The sequence below is a fragment of the Balaenoptera physalus genome (genome assembly GCF_965194825.1).
Source record: "Balaenoptera physalus genome assembly, chromosome: 5".
NCBI classification, from domain to species: Eukaryota; Metazoa; Chordata; class Mammalia; order Artiodactyla; family Balaenopteridae; genus Balaenoptera; species Balaenoptera physalus.
Genome location: NC_138884.1, coordinates 18,415,722 through 18,442,463, shown reverse-complemented (window position 1 = coordinate 18,442,463; position 26,742 = coordinate 18,415,722). Strand labels below are relative to the sequence as shown.

At 40.5% G+C, this 26,742-nt stretch overlaps 1 protein-coding gene and 1 long non-coding RNA gene across 11 annotated transcripts in view; one reads left to right on the top strand and one right to left on the bottom strand.

The window, feature by feature from the left end:
- The first annotated feature begins 4,535 nt into the window (after positions 1 to 4,535).
- On the top strand, positions 4,536 to 15,237 carry LOC309660826. Its single transcript, XR_014263651.1, has 2 exons — positions 4,536 to 9,127; positions 10,780 to 15,237. It is a non-coding gene; the product is annotated as an uncharacterized lncRNA (long non-coding RNA).
- A 316-nt stretch (positions 15,238 to 15,553) lies between these two features.
- Positions 15,554 to 26,742, bottom strand: part of RAP1GDS1 (Rap1 GTPase-GDP dissociation stimulator 1) — a 163,446-nt gene continuing 152,257 nt past the window's right edge. For all 10 annotated transcript variants that reach the window (XM_082461733.1, XM_082461729.1, XM_082461732.1 and 7 more), the window contains 2 exons: positions 25,531 to 25,659; positions 15,554 to 16,228 (listed from right to left, as the gene is read on the bottom strand). In XM_082461733.1, the coding sequence (XP_082317859.1) occupies positions 16,101 to 16,228; positions 25,531 to 25,659 (257 nt within the window). In that variant the 3' untranslated portion in view covers positions 15,554 to 16,100. The remainder of the gene's footprint in view (positions 16,229 to 25,530; positions 25,660 to 26,742) is intronic.

Here is a 26,742-nt window from a genome sequence, read left to right as displayed (position 1 = left end):
TCTGCAGGATTGTAGTTCTTCTTGCTTCTGCTGTCTACCCTCTGGTGGATGAGGCTATCTAAGAGGCTTATGCAGGCTTACTGATAGGAGGGACTGGTGGTGGGTAGAGCTGGGTGTTGTTCTGGTAGGCAGAGCTCAGTAAAACTCTAATCTGCTTGTCTGCTGATGGGTGGGGCTGAGTTCCTTCCCTGTTGGTTGTTTGGCCTGAGGTGACCCAGCACTGGAGCCCACAGACCCTTTGGTGGGGCTAATGGGGTCACACCAAGGAGTACTTCTCAGAACTTCTGCTGCCAGTGTCCTTGTCCCCGTGGTAAGCCACAGCCATCCCCTGCTTCTGCAGGAGACCCTCCAACACTAACAGGTAGGTCTGGTTCAGTCTCCTATGGGGTCACTGCTCCTTCCCCCTGGGTCCTGATATGCCCACTACTTTGTGTGTGTCCTGCAAGAGTGGAGTCTCTGTTTCCCCCAGTCCTGTCAAAGTCCCACTAGCAATCAAATCCCACTAGCCTTCAAAGCCTGATTCTCTAGGAATTCCTCCTCCCGTTGCGGGACCCCCAGGTTAGGAAGCCTGACGTGGGGCTCAGAACCTTCACTCCTGTGGGTGGGCTTCTGTGGTATAAGTGTTCTCCAGTTTGTGAGACACCCACCCATCAGTTACGGGATTTGATTTTATTGTGATTGCGCCCCTCCTACCGTCTCATTGTGGTTTCTCCTTTGCCTTTGGATGTGGGGTATTTTTTTGGTGAGTTCCAGTGTCTTCCTGCCGATGATTGTTCAGCAGTTAGTTGTGATTCCGTTGCTCTCGCAAGAGGGAGTGAGTGCACATCCTTTTACTCCACCATCTTGAACCATTTCCACAGTGAACTTTCTTATATATTTCTTATAGTTTGCACATTGATAGAGCCCTAATAGTGGAATGAGTGGATCAAAGGATTAAAAACGTCTCATTTGTGGCACCAAATGAATACCTTACCATAGACATTTAAATTTTAAAGTGAAAATTGTTTAAGTCAAGATTTGCACCCAAATTAAAAGAGGAAAGATTAATGTCTCCAGATTAGCATTTTTGTTTACCTAACAAAAACAGAATTCCAGTTACACCACAAACCCAAGACCTGTTGCGGTGGAGGTATTTAATTACCATTGTGGCGTCTGGAGTGCAGAGCTGCATGCCCTACCCCCGTCTTTTGCTTAGAGTGTGAGAACTTAAATGAGAAAACGGCTCTCAAGATTCTGTCAGGCCATTTTAGGAAAGATCATCTCAGGACTCTGGCTTCATATTCTAATTTAATTTCTACTGATGCTAATTGGTAATGAGGACTCTTAGCACACTTTTTTTTTTTTAACAAGAAGAAAAGCATACAAATTTAACTTTTTTGCATGTACACGGGAGTCTTCAAAAGGAAAATGAAGACCAGAAGTCATTAGGACCAAAAGCTTAAACACCTTGTTACACAGAGAACAATAAATTGTGGGGACGTGACAAGACAGAGGGGCTGGTGGTAGGAGCAGTATATTGTGGCACGGTGACTAGCAGCTAAATGTGGGAAACTAATGGAAGGTCATTTTAGTAGGTGTGTTTGTACAGGTCCATTTCGGCATTGACTCCCAGTCTCTGGTGATATGAATGTTCTTCCTGGTACAGGGAGGGCACCTTTCTCAGGGGAAATTTCATGTCCTGCTTTTAGGTAGAAAGGGGGAGTCACAGAGCCCTTCCTGTGTCTGCTGTTTCTCAAGCTTAGTGCACATTTTTTGAGCCTCACGTATGTCAAACATTCTACTAAGTTCTAGAGCGAGAGAGGGAAGAGCGGGAGGTACTAAAACCAGAACGAAGAGTAAGACAGGGCTACCCCTTTCACTGCAGTGCAGAGCAAAGGCTGGAGGAGATTTGATTCCTTTATTGACTCTGTCATGGAAAGACCTGGAGTCAAGCTGGACATTGGAACAAATGCCTTAATGACACTGTCTCTGGGGAGACCCTAGGAGGCTGGTCAGTCGCTAAGCCTGAAGAATATCATACAATCTGTACTCAGTGAAAAACCTCCTCAGGTTGCTTTAGTAAAGCAGACCCATGCGTGGCAAAGTAAGAAAGTCACAGACAGTGTGTGTGCTGGTTGGACTCAGAGCTTAGCCACTGGTTATAGCGTGGGTGTGGCCTTAGACACGTGGCTTTCTCTCTCCTATCCTCAGAGCCTCCCTCATGAGTGGAGATAGTCATGCCTATACCACAGGGATGTTGCAAAGATGAAAAGTGTCGAACTGCTTTTCTTCCCCAAACCCCGGTCATGCTTCAGATCTCTCTTAAATCAGCTTTCTCAGGGAGCTCCGTTAACCCCGTCCTCTCCACACCAAGATGCGCTCCTGCAGCATCCTCTCTGGAAGAACTTACTTGATTGGCATCTTTTTCCGTGGAATCAGGAACCTCTATGTCTCTAGCACCCAGACCAGGCTACTGTTTTGAGCAAGTCAAAGAGGATGAGCGTACCTTTGTTTCTGCGTAGAGAGTATGTGCTCACCTAACGGATGGACTTTTATTCTGAAAAAGAAAACTATTTCTATTTTCCTGTAATATGGCTTTTTCAAAGAGGAACTGACCCTGGCATCTGTCAGCCAACCCTGGATGGGCTCAGGCCTGTGCACTGAGTACAGCAAGTGCCTAATCCTCCCAGGGCACCTCCATCTCCCCCGCCCACCAATCCTGTTTAAGCATCAAACAGGAAAGGCAAAGGTGGGTGAGGATTAAGCCTTGGAAGAAATTATTTTGCTAATGAATTCTGAGTTTTTTCCAGGCTTGCAGGATTTCTGAACTCAACATTTTTTGAAAGAGCTATGTTGCCAGGAGGTGAGATCACAGTTAAGCTGAGAAAAACTCGTTCAGGATTGCCAGATTGAATTGAGACCCTCATGAATCTCATGCTTTTAGGTTCACACAGTAGTAACAGTGTATGTGCTGGAGGACTTCCCTGGTGGCGCAGGGGTTAAGAATCCGTCTGCCAGTGCATGGGACACAGGTTTGGTCCCTGGTCCGGGAAGATCCCACATGCCATGGAGCAACTAAGCCCGTGAGCCACAACTACTGAGCCTGCGCTCTAGAGCGTGTGAGCCACAACTACTGAGCTTGCGAGCCACAACTACTGAAGCCTGCACGCCTAGAGCCCCTGCTCTGCAACGAGAAGCCACCGCAATGAGAAGCCCACGCACCACAACGAAGAGTAGCCCCCACTCGCTGCAACTAGAGAAAGCCCACGCACAGCAACGAAGACCCAACGCAGCCAAAAATAAATTAAATTAATTAATTAATTAAAAAAAAAAAGGGTGTATGTGCTGGAGTAGATGGCTACCCTTCATGTCCTGCAGGGGAAAGGGAGACCAAGCTTTCCAAGACAAGCGGAAGTCATGAGTCAGCCATGACTGTAAGGCTGTCAGGCTCACTTGGGACACATGGAAAGCTTACGAGGAAGGCTCTGTGACCCTCAGGAATGCAGCAACTCCCTTTGCCTTCTCGATATGCTCAGGGCCCCTGACTATCAGCAAGAGGCTCCTGATGCCTAGGCCTTCCATCAGGGTGATGGAGGACAGGCTGCCGTGGTGGATGGTTGTTTCCGGGCTGTGCCCAGTAAGACTAAGCAAGCGTGAGGGTATCCAGATGATTTCTCCAGAGGACGTGTCAGGCAGCATAGATTCCAGGTAGTTCAGGGTACCATTCTGGGAGATGTCTACCATAGACCACATCTGGAGTTGAACAGCTCAGGAAGTTGGCTTGCTCTAAGTGCAGCAGTTTACTTGGCAAGTGATAATGGGTCCCTGGGTCAGAACTGAGGGGCCTCAAAAAGGATGGAAGTTGAATAGTAATCCTGGGTTACTGATGCAGTAAATGGCCTCCTGCTTGCCCAAATAGGATGATGACCCTTTTGTTGGCTAGGTCAGCCTCTCTCTGAGGACTTTAAGGAAAGTTTGCTTGCCTTTCATTCTAATAGAACAATGCTTTTCCATTCTGGCTGCAGATCGGAAATCACCTTTGGAGCTTTAAGAAATTCAGATGCCCAGGCTCCAGCTCCAAAGATTTGATTCTGTAAGTTTTGGGTAAATCACTTCTTTTTTTTTTTTTTTTAAGTTATTTTTGAATATTTCAAAGACTTCTTTTTCTCAAGTCATTTTTTAAAAAAAATTTATTTATTTATTCTTGGCTGTGCTGGGTCCTCGTTTCTGTGCGAGGGCTTTCTCTAGTTGCGGCAAGCGGGGGCCACTCTTCATCGCGGTGCGCGGGCCTCTCACTATCGCGGCCTCTCTTGTTGCGGAGCACAGGCTCCAGACGCACAGGCTCAGTAGCTGTGGCTCACGGGCCCAGTTGCTCCGCGGCATGTGGGATCTTCCCAGACCAGGGCTCGAACCCATGTCCCCTGCATTGGCAGGCAGACTCTCAACCACTGTGCCACCAGGGAAGACCCGTTTTTCTTTTCTTAAAGGGGTCTGTTGTTGGTGTCTCTTGGGGACTCCGATGTGACACAATGCCATGTGAGTTAGGAAGTGCTGAGGGGCTCCGTTGGTGTGTGGAGCAGCCCCTGTAGTGAAGGCTCAGCTGCAATGAGGAAGTGCCCCCTGGACGTCTCCTCCTCAAGATCCCAAGCACCTCAGCCCAGCTTGTGTTCCTTTACAGGAGGCCGCTGCTCCTCCTTCGTTCCTCCTCTCAGTTCACATCCCCACTGTCTTCTGCCCTGTCTCCCAGCGCAGACATTTGGGAATCATCTTTGATTCCAGTCTCCACCACACACACGTATCTTAGACCTTCTCCGTCTCTCTAGTCCTAGTTCAAGTACCAAGAACCGTGAAGGCTCAGAGGCTCTACCCTTCTCACAGGCTAACTGCTTAGCTTGCCTCAGTTTCACCAATGCCCACAGGAGGTGTGAGACTTTTGGGTCAGAGACAAAGGACGGCCTTGCAGATGGTGTGAGTTTCATGTTTGTGATAGTTCCTGAGCCCCTAGTCCCTCAGAGGACAGTGACCCAGGTGGCTACTGCACACAGTGTCTGTGCTGCAAGGTGCACTGAGCTCAGCAATCCCCCAACTTTTTTTTTTTTTTTTTTTTTTTTGCTGTGCCTCCCGGCTTGCGGGATCTTAGTTCCCTGACCAGGGATCGAACCCAGGCCCCAGCAGTGAAAGCCTAGAGTCCTAACCACTGGACCGCCAGGGAATTCCCAGGTATCCCCCAACTTTCTAAGGAGTCTGCAAGCAATCCTGACCAAACTTTGCCCCGAGGGAGGTGTTATCTTTATTATCTCCCACAGTACAAAAATCTGCCCCTGCCCTCAGAAGGAGACACTATCTCTATCTTACAAGGCTGTTACATAAACATCCTCGAAGAGATAGTTTGAGATGAAAGCTCTTCACAGAAGTATAGAAACATGAGACACCCATGGAGAATTGTCTCCCAACACTAGGAACTCATCACAATTACCTATGAATCTCTGCTATTAGTCTCTCTTCCACTAGCAATAGTTCTGGTTCTAGATCAAAACATAAAGCAAATATGCCAATCGTCTGTTTAAACTTTGGTTTTCCACTACATAATAACAAGTTAAAATGTCTAAGGCCCCATCCCATCTGGTCTGCTCTGCTCTGTTTTTCCTTCCTTATCTCTTACTTCTACTCTGCTTTCACAAGTAGCTGCTGCTCCAGGATGCTCGGAGCTGAGTCGTCTCTCTACAGAACCCCTATGACTCTGTTTATATGTCAGTTAATATCCTTACTTGTTTGCTTTACTATGGTAGTCAGATAAATATGTTTCTCATCTTCTCCCCCAATGGAACGTATCTATCTCCTTGTTCTATCCATCGTCCAACATGGTGCCTGATGTACACAGTACGTGCTCAGTAGATCTTTGTGTAGTGAGGAAGGCTGCTAGGTCAGCAAGTCAGGCTGTTTGGCGTCTTTCTGAACTTTGAGGGTTAAAGCTTGTAGCCCCAGTTGTTTCAGTCCTCTGGGCTTTGTTTTCCTGAGTTCTGTGGCCATAACCTGTAAGCACAAAAAGTTGTTCTAGGGAGGTCTTGATGCTTTAGTGACTAGCCATGTGAATCAAGGTTTCATTCCGATCCAAATAACAGAATACCTTGCTCTAGGGGTTTAAACAGGTAGGTGTGAGTCTCCTGCATTATCTAAGGTTCCTCAGTACAGGGCTGATCTTTTGGTTCATTGTGGGATCCAGGTTCTTTCCACCTTTCTGCTCCACTGTGCTTAATGTGGAGGCTTTCATTCTCATGTTCGTACTTCCTGGCTGCAAGAGGGCTCCTGCACCTGTGGGGCCCATATCAACATTTGAGGTAGGGAAAAGGAAGAAAGTGAAAGGGTGAAGGGCCAAAGGCCTTCTAGAAGGTCTTTGCCTTTTTGTTTACTAAGGGACGCCCTTCCCATGAACTTCTATAGAGTGGTAACACCAACTTGGAAAGCCGGGGAATTGGAGTATTTTAAGCTTGGTACATTGTCCTCCTGAACAAAATTGGGGTTCTGTAAATAGGGTAGAAGGGGTAGCTGGATATTGGGTAAATAACTTGCAATATTTGCCCTAAAGACAGATGTCCCTTTTCTTTTTTGTCTTTGTGTTGTTCTTTTTAAAAAATTTTATTTCATTGAAGTACAGATTGATTTACAATGTTGTGTTAGTTTCAGGTATACAGCAAAGTGATTCAGTTATACATATACATAATAGTTTGCACCTGCTAATCTGTAGTTTCTTTATTTATTGGTCCTACCAACGTGAGCTTTTGTCCAGGCCCATTGTTCCTGTGTCCGATGACTTTGTGGACATTCATGTCCTGAGTCCTGAATGATTTTTCCTTCCTCTTTCTCTTTCATGCTCTGCCTTGTCTTCTCAGAAACTGAAGGCATTTTTGTTTGTTTGTTTGGGTCTCTTATTGATATTATATTCCTCTTCAACCATGGCAGGGAGGTGGGGAGTTCTGGCATTTTTTGGTCCTGGGTTAGTCGCCTCTAGAGAAAACAAGGCTTGACAACCATTCCTGTGCGATAGCCGCACTTCAGCTCCTGGTCTGTGCATCGCTGGCGGTCTGGGGCGTGGGGACTTGCCCCGTCCTCCTCACTCTGGGGGACACAAGGGACATACTCTCCTTCGGTGCGTTACATCAGTGAAACATTTAGGAGCAGGCTGTTTCTCTTCACGGGTGTTTCGGCCGAGAGTGGATTGAAACTTTTAATTGTATGAGCCTTTTTAAATGAGGAGACTCATATCTGAAGTGTTGGCTACAGAGAGGAAATTGTGGTTGATCACGTTATCCCGGGAGTTTGGCAGGTGTTAGAATTCTCTGCTTCTCCAAGAGCAGAGTGCAATCGCTTGGGTTAGCAGGGGCCCGTATTCCATAAGAGCTCCTGAATCATGGGATAAAGGGGATGGGGAGGATACTTTTGGCCTCAGGAGAAGGGCTGCATTTCTGATCCAGCCAAGGGAGGATGTCCTGCATTCCTACAGTCCCCTCAGGGTGCTGCCAGCCGTGTGAGGGGACGGGAAGGTCAGCACCAGCCCACTCCTATCAGCAGGATGGCGTGGGTACGGGCGTGGGCACGGCTTACAGCTGTTTGGGTTTCCGATATTCCTGACACTTGACAGTCAGACTGCAGCTGTCACTGGCCTTCAGAGTGTCGAGTCTTTTCTCTGAGGGGATAAAAACAATCCAAGTTTGCACAGGTCATAAGAATGCCCTGGGGTCAAGTATTTGGACCTCTGTTTGACAAGGCCCTTCCCGTGGCGCTGCTTCTCTTCCCCTAAAAATCCCCACCCCTTCTGCTCTGGAAGCAGACAGACTACACGCGAGGTCTCCACAGGGTGAAGCCACGCAGGCCTCCGGGGGCTGTGGAGTTGAGGGGCACAGGGGAGGTGGGCCAGGTGGGGACTGACAGGCTGGAGACGCATGCCCTGTCCAAGGGCACAGGGTCACAGCCACACGGCACCCTCCTGGGATGCAGAATGCCTGGTCGCCAGCTCTCCCCCTTGTAAAAGGCAAATGACTAGATTTTTATGCAAAATCATCCAAAATTTCAGTGTTTACAGCTGTTCGTTTTCTTCTTTTTTTCAAAATACCATGTGGAGCAAACAAAGATGTATGAGGGCCCCCAGCTTGCCCTGGTCTCTAGAGGAAGAAACGGGTTAGCCAGGTCACAGATGCCTCGGGAGTGTTGAACGAGGACTCCTGTGGAAGAATAGGCCCCCCTCCCCTCTCTCCTCCCCCATGTGAGCGGTGCCTGGAGCGAGCTCATCACCTGGAACCCATCAGAACGGCAGTTCACAGGCTTGGCAGCGGGTGCAGAGGCGTTGGGAGTGGTGGATGGCAGGGCTAAGAGGCAGTGAGACTCCAGTTAGCTCAACACCAGCTCCAGTGGGCACTTGGAGGTGCGCTCTGCGCCACCTCTTTTTAGAGGCCCTCTCTGAGACGCCTGGTAAGCGGCGCTGGTGAAGGGTGAGTGGGTATAGCTGATTTAAGGCCCGGATGCCAGGAGGGACGTGCAGCCGCCCCACCCTTGCGACGCCACTACCCCTTGGCGTGGGTCCCCTTAGGAGACCAGCAAGAACTTTGCAGGAGCAGAGTGTCCGGGAGGTGACAAATGTACGAGTGGATCAGGAAGGGTACAAAGAGGCTGAATTGAGAAATTGATAAGGACTCTTGAAGGAGAAAGGAATGGAGTTTTAAATTTAGGATTAGGGGCAGAAAGCAGAGGGGACTTACAGGTCAGATGTTTTTAGTTGAGCATCTGCAAATGCTCATGACTTAGCATTTGAGGTTTGTTTTTCAAAACCTGAAATATGTCTTTAATGTCCAGATGTGGGGAAATGGCTAAGTAAATTATGGTACATCCATGTAATTGGAGAATATGCAGCCATTAAAAATGAGGTTATGAAACAGAGTTCTTAGTAATGTGGAAAAATGCTTATTGTGTAAGTGGAAAAAAAAGGATGTAGCTACGTGTGGCATAACACTTCAACTATGTAAAATATGCACACACGCAGGGCAATTGCTGTGGAGAGCACGCCAGAACATCCTTCCGAAACTGCATCAGACGAAGCCTGCATTTTACAGAGTAAGGGACTACCCAGTCAGGTTATAAACATCCAGATGTACAGGTAATCTCTGCTTTCCATCTCTTGCTTTTCTTTGGTCAGTGCAGGGGAAGGCCCTGCATCTCACAGTGATCCTGATAAGGGGAACAAGAGGGCAAGGGGTAGGAGAGGGGGAAGCAGAGGATTTAACAGATTGTGTAGATTGTCCTATTATGAAGCTCAATGGTCACTTTGCTAGACCATTGGTGACCAATGGTCACTTAGCTCAAAGTGTCACCTCCCCTAACTTCTACTGGGCACCAGGGGGTGAGGGGTGTGGGTGAAAAGAGTGGAATATGAGTCATTAATAACTCCTTCCATACTTACCTGCACGAAAAAGGAAGTCATTATAGGAGAGGCATGTGGAGAGTGGGCTACATTCTAGAACCATAACAAAACGGAGGGTGAGGGTGAAGGGACTGTGTACAGATTGTTGGCACCAATTGAAGTTAGGGACTGTTTTGGGTTCCTGCAGAGATGGGTCTAAAATCAAAGCCGCTCTGGTTAATATTTCCTCCCCGTGGTTCACTCTGATTAGGGCAGCACTTTATCTTCTACTGTTGGGTTGCAATCTTAAGAGTATGATTCAACCTTTACCTCCTTCGTAAGTTCTAGGTAATCACAGGTATTCATCTGATGTGCTTATGTTAGACATGGGGAAGAAGGGAGCACCAAGAAGCAGAGCAGATATCCCTGAAGAGCGGTCAAGATCAAAGGCAGCTGACCTTCTCTGGTCCTGGTGGTGGGGTGATGGTGGCCGCAGGAGAGCTCTGTGAAATGTCCGCAAAGGAGCAGGGGTTTTTCATCTGAAGGCACGCACACCCTAAGGGCAGGGGTGTAGCCAGCTTCCCAGCAGGCTTCGCTCTGTTCTTTGTATGACAGTTCATTAAAAATGAACCAGAAAAACCACAAAAACACCATTTGGCTAGAAGGGAGGCCTATTTTAAAGTAGATATGGTTATAAAATTCAAAGTGAGAATTCATATAGGAATTTATTTTTGACAGTAATCTGAGGGTATAGTTTGAGTTTCTTTCCTTCAGGATTCCTGGGAATCAATAAATGACAAAATAACTACTGCAATAGTAAGTAATATCTGTCAAGTATACTTGAAAATCAGATTTTTAAAAAACTTAAGTACAGTTGATGTACAATATAATGTTTCAAGTGTACAACATAGTGATTTGACATTTAAATACATTATGAAATAATCACCATGTCTAGTAACCATACACGTTATTACAGTATTATTGACTATATTCCCTATGCTGTGTATCACATCCCCGTGACTTTATAACTAGAAATTTGTACCTCTTAATCCCCTTCATCTATTCCACCCAGCTATATACCCCTCTCCCCTCTGGCAACCACCAGTTTGTTCTCTGTATCCGTGAGTCTGCTTCTGTTTTGTTTTTGTTGTTTTTAGATTCCAAGTATAAGTGAATCATACGGTGTTTGTCTTTCTGTCTTACTTCACTTGGCATAATATCCTCTAGATCCAGCCACGGTGTTGCACATGCTGAGAGTTCACTCTTTTTTTATGACTGAGTAATATTTCATTGTAAATACAGTTAACCCTTAAACAACACAGGTTTCAACTGCACCGGTCCACTTATATGTGGATTTTTTCCAATAAAAACTACAGTACTACACAATCTGTGGTTGGTTGATTCCACAGATGCAGGACCATGGATACAGAGGGCCAACTATGGTACTTGAGCATCCATGGATTTTTGGTATCTGAGGCAGGTCCTGGAACCAATCCCCAGTGGATATCAAGGTAAGACTGTATACACCACTGTATCTTCTTCATACATTCATCTATTGATGGACACTTAGGTTGCTTCCATATCTAGAACACAGGGGTGCATATATCTTTTCAAACTAGTGTTTTTGTTTTCTTTCGGTAAATACACAGAAGGGGAATTGCTGGATCGTATTGTAGTTCTATTTTTAATTTTTCAAGGAACACTAAATCCAACCACAGATCTTCTAAAAATATATATAAAGTTTATATACTGGAAATCTGGGTTAAAGCTTTAAAATTTTTTATCTTGAGATAACAGAAATCTAATAAAGATCTTTTGAATTATTTAATTAAAATAAATCCCAAACTTGAGACTAAGAGGCTTCAAAGTATGACAGGATTAGGCTTTAAACTTCCTTGATGAAGATTAAAAAACCTAGCTAGTTAATTTTCTTAAAACCTAATCCTGAAACAGAAAATTCTCTATATATGTGACCAACACCAACTAAACACTATAAAGTTCCACACACCACGGAATGTGGTTTTACCTTTGTATGGTTAAGCAGATTAATATAAGATTGCACACATGCCTACCAGCAAAACCACAGATCTCTGAGTCATGGATAAGTTCTAAGAATGTGCTCTGAGGTTGGGGGTGAATGTGAAAACGAAGGTTTTTTTTTTAGATTGTAGATGGTATTTGAATCAAGTCACTTCTCCCCTGAGCCCCTGTATCCATGGCTTAACCATCCTACTTGCTCCACTTTTACTCTTTAAAAGCTGCATTCATAATGCTGGGGATCAGAGAACCCACTAAAACCACTTGGGAGAAGACATCACCCTGATCCTCCAGTTTGCTTAGGAAGTGGGAGGCTCTACATTTCTCTTTGGACAAATGTGACATCAGGCAGTAGAAAAGCCAGGGACTGAGGAAACGAATGTCAGGAGAACCCAGGCATCAGTTCCTACCTGGCTTAAGTTTGGTCTAATTATAATTGGTTCCAGTATATAAATGAATTGTTGCCATATTAAATGTCTATCTAGTGTTATAAATAGCAGACAGATGCATATTGTCCATTTCTGAAATGATGACAGATTACAATCTCTGTGGCCATGGCTAAAAAGCTCAATTTGGTAAAAGGGTTTGTTTGTTTTTCTGGGAAGAAACAAAGTAAGGATAAGGAAATAATGAACTTCAAAAAGTCAACTGAGAAGGAAAGAATAAATAAATTGAACTTAGGAGCATAAATTCCATGCAAAGCTCACTTTTTCCTTCAAATACTGTAGCTTACCATTCACGGCATACAAGGAGCTAATAACAGCTTACCCCTGGAAACCTCCAACAAGGGGCTCTGCCTGTCTAGTCAAGAAGCATAATGATAAATGGGTGGATTCTATTACAGGATTCAGAGCACAGTTACCATAAACCTTTATGCAAAACACACAGCATTTATATATAAGAAAAAGATGAAAGACATATAATGAGAAGTATGTATATTAAAAAGGTATATTTTATATATACTGATAAATAGGTGGCAGCACTGAAAATGGGAAGGGGGGATTGTTTTGTTTCTATACTGAGGAAAAACTCACTACTACAGCTTTATCTATATTGACTTAGTAATAATACTAATAAAAGCTAATATCACTGAGCTAGTACTGTTATTACCAATTTACAGATGAAGAGGTCTGAGACAGGAAGAGGAAGTACTACAGTGGGAGCTACACTGAAAGGCCTTCTCTGCCCACCTGGCCATCTCAGTTTCAGGGGAAGGAGGTAAGAGGTTATGCACTCTGTATGGAGGACAACTGCGTGCTCCTCAAACTATTAATAGACACTATTAATACATTATTAATACACTATTAATAGAGACAGAGTCTACTATCAAAAGAAATTCTCTGAAGTCAGACAAATATCTAAATCTCAATTTCTCTATCTATCTCTCTAGAACTAATTCTCCTATTTGGCTTTTGTTCTCTGAATTCCTTTAGCCAGGAATCCTGTAGGGGGAAGGTGGGGAATATAGTTTAGGCCATAAGATGTCGCAGTTCCCTCCAGCTTTACCGTCAACCTCTGAAAGTTTGAATTGTCACAAAAACCCCGGGAAGGAGGAATTATTAAATTCAATGAGAAAACAGGCCCAGAGAGTTTAAGTAATTGGCAATGGTCACATAGGTAGCAAGTAATAGAACCAGGATGTGACTATGGAAGAGGCAGTACCCAGAGACCTTACTCTTTCCATTTATCACACTTTTCAAATAGTTGCCACAACATTTTAGTAAGACAGACCTTTAAAACATATCTGTGACGCCACATGGCATATAATGATGTATCTTTGTATGTAAACTAAGAGATCACATCTGTGAAAAAAAAACCCTCAATTTTCCTGGTTACAGCCATGAAGATTCACCCCGGATATCATTAAGTGCTTTTTAATAGACACTTGTATGATTCAAATGTATGGCTTCCTAGAGTTAAGAAGTGTCTTTTAAGCTTACTGATTCTATTAACAGCTGGATACAAAGGGTAATGCTCACCTGAGTAATAGACATCTTCACTCCTTATGTTCAACAGAATTAGATAATAAGCCTTCTAATGATACCAAAGAGTATTTCTTTTTGAAATCTTCACATGCAGGGGTTTCTCAGAACACTTCACACTAATGCTTATATCTGAGAGCATTCTGTTCCACCCAAGAGGAAATTGTATTAGAACTGAAAAATTTTGTTCCACATCTCCACTGTTATCAGATAGAATGCTCAAAGCATGTTTTATCAAGGAAGACACAGGATTATGGGCCAGTATTTAATCAATTTTGCTTTGAGCACAGTGAAGTTACACTCTGGGTGGGTGGTTAGCAAGATTCCAAGGAGCTAATGGGACTGGGAGGGAGGAAAGGAGGACATTCCAGTGCATTTCACTCAGACATCTTCTTCCCTCTAAGTTTTGGCCTTTCTGCTTTTCATCTATGCTCTAGTCCTGGCACAAAGTGGTAATGAAAGCTCTGTTGTGCGGCTCCTCCCACCTTTCCCTTAGAATGCACTCTTAGTGAGTAGCAAACTAACGTAAAGGTGGTCTCTAAAACTAGGACCAAGTAGTAGGAGAGGGACGGTACTGTCTGTGGACTCCCACCCACTGCCACGGCACAGCAGCGCATCACCGAGTTTGCTGGAGCCCTGTCATTGTAAGGGCACAGCCTCTGGTCTGGTCACGCCGCAGAACAACCGGTGATTTGAATTGCATTTTGTTTTGCTGAAGATGCGAGTTCCTAGCATATCAGCAAATTGATTGCTGGCAGCTGGCCCAGACAGTATTTTTTCTCGAGTCCGTGCTTTTCTCAAGTCCGTGCTTCTGTTCCGAGGTTTTCTATATAATGCTTTTCAATACAGACAGATCCTACTATCAAAAAAGAAAAATTCTTTGAAGTCAGACAAATACCTACATCTCAATTTCTCTATCAATCTGTCTAGAAATAGTTCAGGCACTCTGGACGTTTCATGGAAGTAGGGATTCATTCAACAAATACTTACTGAGCACCAACAATGAGCAGGCACTGTTCTAGGAGCTGGAAATAGAAGTAAAATATACAAATAAACCACATGATGTCATTACAGTTTATATACTGTTTATTTAGTTATTAATATGGACAGCCTATGACGCAACATTACAGATGTCTTTCAAAATCTAAAATAAAATATAGTCCACTATCCAGCCCAGGAGAAGACAATGAACAAGATCATTCTTACAGTAAATGTAGCATAAGCACTCACAATAATCGTCCTTTTCTTGGACATCAAAGGGAATAGTCAAAAAGTTCTTTACCTCCACTGGGGTTTTAACTTTCTCGAATTACAGCTATTTCAGAGTCAAAAGTCCAACTTCGGTCACCCCACAGAGATGTGCAGCATCAATTTTGGAGAGCAAGGAGCCCACCTTACCTTTCAGCCAGTATCTGTCACACTTGGGCATTCGGAGAAGGCAGGTATGTCACAGGGATGTTCATGTGTTTCAAAGCTCTAAGACCCGTTTGGTGTGGTGGTAGCAGTGAAGAGTGTACTACATTCTGCCAAGGGGGCTTCTTACCTCTTGAGTCTTGGCACTTGGCACCGTCACTTTCCGATAGGCTTTAAGATCCACTGCAGTTCTCTGTGGAAAGTGGAGGTGGGAAACTCTAACAGCTACCGGGATGAGGCCATGTGCAGAATGAACTGGACTGGCTACTATGGCTTTTATGACCTGCTTCCTTTCTTTAGTCTAGACAATCTTTTTTCATATGCCCTGCTAGTTCTCATATAAAATTTAAAAGGGCTAAAAGACCAAGGAAACGTCTTGCTTTCAAGCTGAATGGTGAAAAACAGAAAAAAAAAAAAAAATCCATTTTCCAAAGAGTTGTACTCAACTTTCTCAGTTGAAAACAAATGCCAAGTGACTTTTAAAGACATGTGTTGAACAATGTTGATTAACTGACGGAAGAAATTCTGAGGTGAAACTGTACATATATCAGAATCTAAAATACAGGCAAAAAACAAGATGTACTAGTGTAATATTCTTCAACCCCTTAGTTTCATGCTGAAAACTACAAACGTTTTCAACATCAGGCTACTGATGACGGCCAATTAAATATGACATAAAAAACCTTAGGAAGTCTTGCCAAGTTTGTGGCAGTTTCAAGAGTCTACAAAGGAAGAAGAAGAAACCAGAGGGTAAAGAGCGAGAGCATTGGACTTTATTTAACTCTAGGTACCATGGGTTTGACATTAGTAGGTAAGACTAATGAATAAGCAGCCATACAGGTTTTTTGGTCACTGTGCTTTCCAAGCACCAATAAATGGAGCTATTTTTACTATTCAATTCCATCTTTCATAAGCTAGTCAGATCCTGCTGCATTCTCATTCGTTTCTAATTTACCAGTACATTATTATGTAGTCTACCAAGGATGAGGAGCAAGTCATTGTGTAGTACCAAGTTTACATCATCATCATAGGACTACAACATGCACATTCTACTTAATGTAGCTCAAGCAACAGGAATACAAGGAAACAGTTATGGGGTGGAGACTTGTTTTTGACAAATTCATGTTCACACTAACTATGGGTTTAGAAATCTTATTGGGCAGGTACCTACAGCAGTTCTTCAATTGGCATTGGAACATTACACGCATGCACAAGTGATATGGAAGAAAATGAAGCAGAAGAGGCAGCTGGATGGAGGACAAAGGGGAAATGAGAGGTGTATCAGGGAGGGGTAGTTCTCAGCTTTCCACAGCAAGTCTCTGCTCTGTGAGAGAGGCCTGTTGAGCAACACTTTTGTTCTCATGACTGCGAAGTTTGGATACAACATCTAGAAAGGCCAAATCCTGTACTTCCTTGTGTAGAGATTCTGGAAGACAAAAACAAGGCAACAGATATGCTTCTATTAGGTTGTTCTAATCTTTCTTACTATACACTCAACCTAAAACATACACCCAAAATGCTTATTTAAATGATACTGAGTTATAAAACTAGGACCAATTCTGGAAAAAGAAGACACACCAGTAGCCTAGAAATGTCTTTTTTAGGGATGTTAGGATAAAAAAATCAGAGACCCTTTACAAAAATAAATTGGATGTCAAGTTCTACAGTCAAAGGTTGATTAAAGTAATGAGTTATAATTAAAACACAGCTCATTGTATGATCTCAAGGTTGTTATACACTCCTTAGTTAACCCTATCATTGGTTCAAATATGAAGTCCAATACTTACAGAAAAATCTTAGATCTGTTTCAAATTAATTTTGTGGCAAATAAAAAGGTTGTTACCTCACATCCTTTCAACAAATTTCTGTGATAGGAAATCTAAAAAGGAGCCTACTATCTATCTATCTTCCTCTTTCTGGTTTTCTTGCTCTATTTAACTTCAGTTACAGTAAAATACAGGATTCCTCTTAAGTAAGTCCAGTAAGTTTTATGTAATTAGCATCCTTCAAACTGATGTGTTTATTTTGATAAAACTGAGGTATAAAACCAGAACCAGCTGGAGTAGCAATACTTATATCAGACAAAATAGAGTTTAAAATAAAGACTGTTACAAGAGACAAAGAAGGACACTATATAATTAATGATCAAGGGATCAATCCAAGAAGGAGATATAACAATTGTAACTATATATGCACCCAACACAGGAGCACCTTAAAGGCAAATACTAACAGCCATAAGAGGAGAAATTGACAGTAACACAGTAATAGTGGGGGACCTTAACACCCCACTTTCATCAATGGACAGAACATCCAGACAGAAAAATCAATAAGGAAACAAAGGCCTTAAATGACACATCAGACCAGATGGACTTAATTGATATTTATAGAGCATTCCATCCAAAAGCAGTAGAATACACAGTCTTCTCAAGTGTACATGGAACATTCTCCAGGACTGATCACATGTTGGGCCACAAAGCGAGCCTCGGTAAATTTAAGAAAATTGAAATCTTATCAAGCAAATTTTCTAACCAAAACGCTATGAGATTTGAAATTAACTACAAGAAAAAAACTGTAAAAAACACAACACGTGGAGGCTAAACAAACAATATGCCACTAAAGAACCAATGAATCACTGAAGAAATCAAAGAGGAAATCATAAAATACCTAGAGGCAAATGACAACAAAAACACAACAGTCCAAAACCTATGGGACACAGCAAAAGCAGTCCTAAGAAGGAAGTTTACAGCAATATAATCTTACCTCAGGAAATAAGAAAAATCTCAAATAAACAACCTAACCTTACACTTAAAGCAACTAGAGAAAGAAGAAGTAACAAAACCCAAAGTTAGTAGAAGGAAAGAAATCATAAAGATCAGAGCAGAAATAAATGTAATAGAGACAAAGAAAATGATAAAAAAAGATCAAGGAAACTAAAAGCTGGTTCTTTGAAAAGATAAACAAAATTAATAAACCTTTAGCCAGACTCATCAAGAAAAAACAGAGGAGTGGGCTGAAATCAATAAAATTAGAAATGAAAAAGGAGAAGTTACAATGGACACCACAGAAAATCAAAGAATCATAAGAGACTACTACAAGCAACTATATGCCAATAAAATGGACAACCCAAAAGAAATGGACAAATTCTTAGAAAGGTGCAATCTCCCAAGACTGAACCAGGAAGAAACAGAAAATATGAACAGACCAATTACAAGTACTGAAATGGAAGCTATGATTTAAAAACTCCCAACAAACAAAAGTCCCGGACCAGATGGCTTCACAGGCAAATTCTATCAAATGTTTAGAGAAGAGCTAACACCCATCCTTCTCAAACTATTCCAATAAAATCACAGAGGAAGGAACAATCCCAAACTCATTCTAGGAGGACACTATCACCCTGATACCAAAACCAAACAAAGATACCACAAAAAAAGGAAGTTATAGGCCAATATCACTGATGAACGGAGACGCAAAAATCGTCAACAAAACACTAGCAAACCAAATCCAACAATACATTAAAAGGATCACACACCATGATCAAGTGGAATTTATCCCAGGGATGCAAGGATTCTTCAATATATGCAAATCAATCACTGTGATACACCACATCAAAAAATAGAAGAATAAAAACCATATGATCATCTCAATAGATGCAGAAAAAAGCTTTTGATAAAATTCAACACCCTTTTTTATGATAAAAACTCTCTACAAAGTGGGCATAATAAAGGCCATATATGACAAACCTACAGCTAACATCATACTTAATGGTGAAAAGCTGAAAGCATTTCCTCTAAGATCAGGAACAAGACAAGGAGCTCATCAGTGAATTCGGTAAAGCTGCGGGATACAAAATTAATACACAGAAATCTGTTGCATTTCTATACATTAACAACAAAAGATCAGAAAGAGAAATGAAAGAAACAGTCCCATTTACCATCTCATCAAAAAGAATAAAATACATAGGAATAAACTTACCTAAGAAGGCAAAAGACCTGTACTCTGAAAACTATAAGACGCTGATGAGATAAATCGAAGATGACACAAACAGATGGACAGATATACTGTATAATGTTCTTGGATTGGAAGAATCAATATTGTCAAAATGATGATACTACCCAAGGCGGTCTACAAATTCAATGCAATCCCTATCAAATTACCAATGGCATTTTTCACAGAACTAGAACGAAAAATCTGTATGGAGACACAAAAAAACCCCAAATAGCCAAAGCAATCTTGAGAAGTAAAAACGGAGCTGGAGGAATCAGGCTCCCTTACTTCAGACTATACCACAAAGCTAGTCATCAAAACAGTATGGTACTGGCACAAAACCAGAAATATAGATCAATGGAACAGGATAGAAAGCCCAGAAATAAACCCACACATGTATGGTCAATTAATCTATGACAAAGGAGGCAACACTATACATTGGAGAAAAGACAGTCTCTTCAATAAATGGTGCTGAGAAAACTGGATAGCTACATGTAAAAAAATGAAATTAGAACATCCTTTAACACCATACACAAAAATAAACTCAAAATGGATTGAAGACCTAAATGTAAGACTGGATACTATAAAACTCTTAGAGGAAAACATAGGCAGAACACTCTTTGACATAAATCACAGCAATATCTTTTTCAACCCATATCCTAGAGTAATAGAAATAAAAACAATAATAAACAAATTGGACCTAATTAAACTCAAAAGCTTTTGCACAGCAAAGGAAACCATAAACAAAGCGAAAAGACAACCCACAGAATGGGAGAAAATATTTGCGAACAATGCGACTGACAAAGGATCAGTCTCCAAAATTTACGAATAGCTCATGTGGCTCAATATCAAAAAAAAAAAAATAACAATCCAATCAAAAAATGGGCCGAAGTCTTAAATAGACACTTCTCCAAAGAAGATATACAGATGACCAAGTGGCACATGAAAAGATGCTCAACATCGCTAATTATTAGAGAAATGAAAATCAAAACTGCAATGAGATTCCACCTCACACCAGTCAGAATGGCCATCATCAAAAAGTCTACAAACAATAAATGGTGGAGAGGGTGTGGAGAGAAGGGAACCCTCCTACACTGTTGGCAGGAATGTAAATTTGTATAGCCAGTATGGAGAACAGTATGGAGGTTCCTTAAGAAACTAAACATAGAGCTACCATATGATCCAGTAATCCCAGCCCTGGGCATATACCTGGAGAAAAACATGGTCCGAAAGGATACACGCACCCCGATGTTCACTGCTGCGCTGTTTACAATAGCCAAGATGTAGCACAACCTAAATGTCCACTGACAGATGAATGGATAAAGAAGATGTGGTACATATATATAGTGGAATATTACTCAGCCATTAAAAAGAATGAAATAATGCCATTTGCAGCAATATGGATGGACTGGAGATTATCATACTAAGTGAAATAAGTCAGACAGAGAAAGACAAATATCATATGATATCACTTACATGCAGAATCTAAAAAAAAAAAAGATACAAATGAACTTATTTACAAAACAGAAACAGACTCACAGACTTAGAGAATGAACTTATGGTTACCGGCGGGGAGGGGGGTGGGATAGACTGGGAGTTTGGGATTGACATATACACACAACTATATATAAAATAGATAACCAACAAGGACCTAGTGTACAGCACAGGGAACTCTGCTCAATACTCTGTAAAAACCTAAATGGGAAAAAGATTTGAAAAAGAATAGATACATGTATATGTATAACTAACTGAATCACTCTGCTGTACCCCTGAAACTAACACAACATTGTTAATCAACTATACTCCAATATAAAATAAAAATAAAATAAAAAATAAAACATTCACTAATAGAGTATAATGGTAAAACTAATAATAAAAATAATCAGTTTCATTACAATGTAATAAAATAAAAATAAACATAGTGGAAAGGCTAAAAAAATACAAAAAATGAAACCAGAACCAACGTTTTTAGCAGAAATAGAAAAATCCACTTTAAAATTCAGATGGAATCTCAAGGGACTCCAGATATCTAAAACAATCTTGAAAAAGAGGAAAATTGGAGGTCTTGCACTTCCTAATTTCAAAACTTACTACAAAGCTACAATAATTAAAACAGTGTGGTGCTGATATAAAGACAGAGAGATTAACAGAATAGAATAGAAAGCCCAGAAATAAGCCCTTATATATATGGTCAAATAATTTTCGACAAGGATGTCAAGACCATTCAATGACAAAAGGACAGTCTTTTCAACAAATGGTGCTGGTAATATGCACAGGAGAAAAATGAGGTTGGGCCCTTACCTTACATCACATACAAAAGATAACTCAAAATAGATCAAAGACCTGAACATAAGAGCTAAAACTGTAAGATTCTAAAAGAAAACATAGGGGGAAGACTTCACGACATTGAGTTTAGTAATGATCTTTTGGCTATGCATGAAAAGCACAGGCAACAAAAGGAGAAATAGATAAACTGGACTTCATCAAAATTAAAAACTTCTGTGTATCAAAGGACACAACAGTGAAAAGGCAACTCTTGGAATAGGGGAAAATACGTGCAAATCATATATCCAATAAGCATTTAATACACAGAACATATACAGAACTTTTCCAAGTCAACAACAGAAAACAACCCAAATAAAAAATGGGCAAAGGACTTGAATAAACATATCACCAAAGAAGATAAGATATACAAACAAACAGCCAATAAGCAAATGAAAAGATTCCCCAACATCACTAATCATCAGGGGAATTCAAATCAAAACTACAATAAGATACAACCTGAGAACCATTAGGATGGCTATTATCAAAACAAAATCACAAATATTAGCGAGGATGTATAAACTGGAACCCATGTGCACCTCTGGTGGAAATGTAAAATGGTGCAGCCACTGTGGAAAACAGTACAGTGGTTCCTCAAAAAATTACACATAGAATTACTGTATTATCCAGCAATTCCACTTCTGTGTATATAAGCAAAATAACTGAAAGCAGGAACTCAAACAGATATTTGTGCATTCATGGTCACAGTGGCATTATTCACAATAGCCGAAAGGTGAAAATAACCCAAATGTCCACTGATGGATGAATGGATAAACAAAATGTAATATATACAAACAATGGAACATTATTCAGCCTTAAGAAGGAATGGAATACTAACACATGCTACAACATAGATGAGCCTTGAAGACATTATGCTAAGGGAAATAAGCAAGACACAAAAGGAAAAATATTGTATGATTCCACTTACATGGGGTACCAAGAGTAGTTAAATTCATAAAGAGAGAAAATAAAATGGTGGTTGCCAAAAGCTGGGAAGATGGGTGATTAGGGAGTTACTGTTTAAAAAGTATGGAGTTTCAGTTTGGAAAGAAGAAAAAGGTCTGGAGATGAATGGTGGGGATGGTTGCACAGTGATATAAATGTACTTAATCCACTGAACTGTACACTTAAAAATGGTTCAAATGGCAAATTATATGTATATTTTACATTAAGAAAATGCCTGAAAAATTATGAACATGCTTGAAACAAATGAGATCACAGCAAGGAAACAGAAGATATAAAGAAGAGAATAGAAATTTTAGAACTCAAAACTATAGTACCTGCAACAAAAAGCTTGATAGGCTCAACAACAGAATGGAGAAGACAGAAGAAATAATCAGTGAACTTAAAGCAATACAAATTACCCCATCTGAACAATGGAGAGATAATAAACTGGAAAAAAAATGAACAAAACCTCAGGGACCTGTGGGATATAACTAAAGAGCTCACATTTATGTCATTAGCGGCCTTGAAGGAGAAGAGAAATAAGGTGGGACTGAAAAAGTACCTGAAGGAACATGGTTAAAAACTTCCCAAATTTAGCAAAAGACATAAGCCTACAGATTCAAGAAGCTGAGCAAGCCCTAAACAGGATAATCCTAAAGAAATCTATGCCAAGACAAATCATATTCAAACTTTTGAAAACTAAGAGAAAAAAGTCTTGAGACAGAAATGACACCTTACCTACAAGGGAAAAAACAAACAGTGAGATAGTAGATTTCTCATAAGAAACTATGGAGGCCAGAAGAAAGTGGCACAACATTTTTCATATGAAAGAAAAGAACTGTCAACCCAGAATTCTATACACAGAGAAAATATTTTTCAGAAATGAAGAAGAAATCAAGATATTCTCAACGAAAATGAATAAATAAGGAATAATAAAGGAAATGAGAATTTGTCACAAACAGACCTAACCTAAAAGAATGGCTAAAGGAAGTTCTCTAAACAGAAAGGGAAAAAAAGGAATTTTGGAACATCAGAAAGAACAGATATAGCAAATACATATAGATAAATACAATAGGCTTTCCTTTTCTCAAGAGTTTTCTGGATTATGTTTGATGGTTGAAAACAAAAATTATAACACTAATGTGGTTCTAAATGTATACAGAGGAAATATCACTAATTTGAAAAGACATATGCACCCCATGTTCATTGCAGCATTACTTAGAAAAGCCAAGATACGGCAACAACTTACATGTCTATGGATACGTGAATGAGTAAAGAAATTATGGTGTGTGTATATAATGGAATATTATTCAGCCATAAAAAGAATGAAATCTTGCCATTTGTGACAATACGGCTGGACCCTGAGGGCATTATTCTAAGTGAAATAAGACAGAGAAAGACAAATACCATATGATCTCTCTTATATGTGGAATCTAAAAACCAAGTTCATAGATACAGAGAATAGATTGGTGGTTGCAGGGGGCAGGGATTGGGGTTGGGAGAAATGGGTGAACTTTTTAAAATTAATTTAAATAAATGGAATAAATATTAAAAACTACAATAATAATAAAAAACCCAAAGAAATAGTAAATGATTTTTGCTTACTGATTAAACAACACACAAACTTTTTGTTTCCCACTGCTCTCCAACTTGGGTATCATTATTACAGTAAAAAAAAAAAAAAATCTTACCAGTTACCCAAATAATATTTCTATTTTTCTCTAACAGTGCATCACTAAAAATACTGGCCCTGGAAAAATTCAGAAAATAACCAAAGGAAATACTTCCTTAACTAAAGACTTAACACAAGAGTGTCTTGACCATTTGTTTATTGGTCAAAATGAGAATGGATGAACTCTTTGTAAAGGAGAACATTTGAGGGTTTGCCCAAGCAGGATTTGTGGAAAGTATCAACAATTACCTCAAAGAATGCAAGCAAAGCAGAGGTTACTGGGGCATTCGTCAGTACAGCAGCATAGAACAGAAAACATTACTGTGGGCAATGCAGACAGAGCCATACCAGCAACATCCAAAAAGATGGAGCCTCAAGCCAAGGGATTCCATGCTTCCAGTTCCTTTAGCAAAGCTGATGCAGCTGCAGAGACAGATGCATCAAACCACTTTGACCTGATGCTATTACACAGCCCATTAATTTAATTCTCCTTGTTCAGATCAAAGCTCATCAAGCAACCCTTGATGCCTGTCTGCCCTGAAGGAGTCAATGAGCCAGACATGTGCACTTGGGGTGTTCTGAGATCAGTGGCAGGCATACTTCTCATTATATATAAGTAAACTACCATTCTGGTTTTGTACTTGGATAAGGTGAGCCTGCCCCAGGAGACATATCCACCCTTGGTGTGTGCACAAAAAAGTCCACCTAGAAACCCAACTCTGCCCATCAAGGCTCACGACCAGAGGTGCTTTCCCGACACCCACCCCCTCTACTGCCCATCATTTTGGTTGTTACCATCACCTTGAAAGTGCCTGTCACTAACCAGACAGGACAATTTATGTTCACCACTCCTCACCCAGCACCACTGCAATGTCCCTGCTTACTTCCTTCACAGTCTTGGTTTCCTTGTCTAACAAATGGTAGTAATAATAATGATAACCAACTTTGTGGATGGAATTATGTAATCTTTAAGCATTAATAAAAAAGGTGGGGGGATGACAGAGTGGATTAAAAAACATGACCCAACAATATGCTGCCTACACTTCAAATACAAGATACCACAGATTGAATCTGAAAGGGTAGAAAAAGATCATGTGAATGTTATTCAAAAGAAAGTAGGAGTAGCTATATTAATATCAGATAAAGTAGACTTCAGAGCAAAGAAAACTACCAGAGACAGAGACGAACATTACATAACGATAGAAAGGTAAATCCACTAGGAAGGGTGTATGCACCTACCAACTGAGCTGCAAAATATATGAAGCAAAACCTGATAGAACTGAAGGGAGATACAGACAAATCAACAATAAGAGCTGGAGACTTCAACACCCCTCTCTCAAAAATTGACAGACCGAGTAGAAAATCAGCAAGAATACAGAAACACCATTACCAAACAAAAACATCTAATTGACATTTATAGAACTCACCACTCGATAACAGCAGGATACATGTTCTTTTCAAGTGGTCCATGAAATGTATAACAAGATATGCCAATGATTTCTTGAACAAACTCCTTAGCTAATATCATGGTATACAAAATCAGAATTTGTTCTTTATATAAAATATTTTAGGGTTAATGAAACTTAAAGGTATTAATTTTTTAACATTGACTTTTGCCTATATTTGCTATATAATACTTTTCATTACTAAGAATCTTTTGGGAGTATTTGTAGTGTAAAAGTAATCCTGTATCTTCCATAAAATAATTTCTAATGTTTTAAAACCCAAAGCCACCATTTACTATTATTTTATATTTAATGTCAACCATATGTTGATGAATATCAAATGACAGAAGAAATACGTACCAGATCCCATGAGAGCACAGATCAGGACCATGGAATTATATTTGATTTCAGGAGCACTTCTCTCATCTGCTAGCAGTGTGTGTAAAATCTGTACAAGTTTAGCACTTTCTAGATCTTTCTCAGCAGTGCCTGGAACATGAAACGAAGTATCAGTTATATTCACTGGGTATGAACCTGGTACAATCTGGCTAAATACTACTTCCCTTTCTAGAAACTGATAATGTGAAACCTTTCAAAAGGGACTGATAAATAATAATGACATAGATATACAATATTAAATTTAGACCTTGTTAAAAGGGTATTTAGATCTAAACTTCAGTAGATATTTCAGGAGTTTAGGCTTAAAATTCAATATTAAAACATTCCTTTAAATATGAGGCAATTAAAAACCTTTATTATGAAAACTGTTAAACATACAAAAGCAGAAAAGATAGTATGATACACTATGTACTATCACCATCTTCAAAAATGATCATGGCCAACTGTGTATCTTCTGTCTCTAGTCTTATCCACTTATTCTAACCCATCCCAAATAATTTTGGAGCAAATCCTATAATCACACAATTTCCTCCACAGGTATTTCAGCATGTATCTTTAAGAGAATCGGACTCTGCAATTCCTATCAAAATCCCAAGATGATTCTCCATAGGAAATAGATAAGCTTATACTAAAATTTATATGGAAAGCCACAGGCCCTAGAAGAGGTAAACAATCTTGATAAAGAAGAATAAAGTGGGAGGAATTCCTCTACCTGATATGAAGGTCACTGTATAGCTACAGTTATCAAGACAGTGTGGTGTTGGTGGAGAGACAGACACATAGGTCAGAGGAACTGAAAGAAGACCCTAGAAGTAGACCCACACACATAAGCGCAACTGATTTTTGACAAAGGTACAAAATCAATTCAGTTGAGGAAAGACAGCCTTTTCAATAAATGGTGCTGGAGCAATTACATCCATAGGCAAAAAAAAAAAAAAAAAGAAACCCTGACCTAAACCTCACATCTTATACAGATATTAATACAAAAAGGATCACAGAGTTAAATGTAAAACTACAGGACTTTCAGAATATAAATAATCCTCAAAACTCAGTAGTTAGAAAATGGGCAAAGATCTAAATAGGCATTTCACCAAGGAATAAATACAGATGGCAAATAAGCACATAAAGATGTTCATCATCAGTAGTTATTAGAAAAATGGAAATTAAAACTAC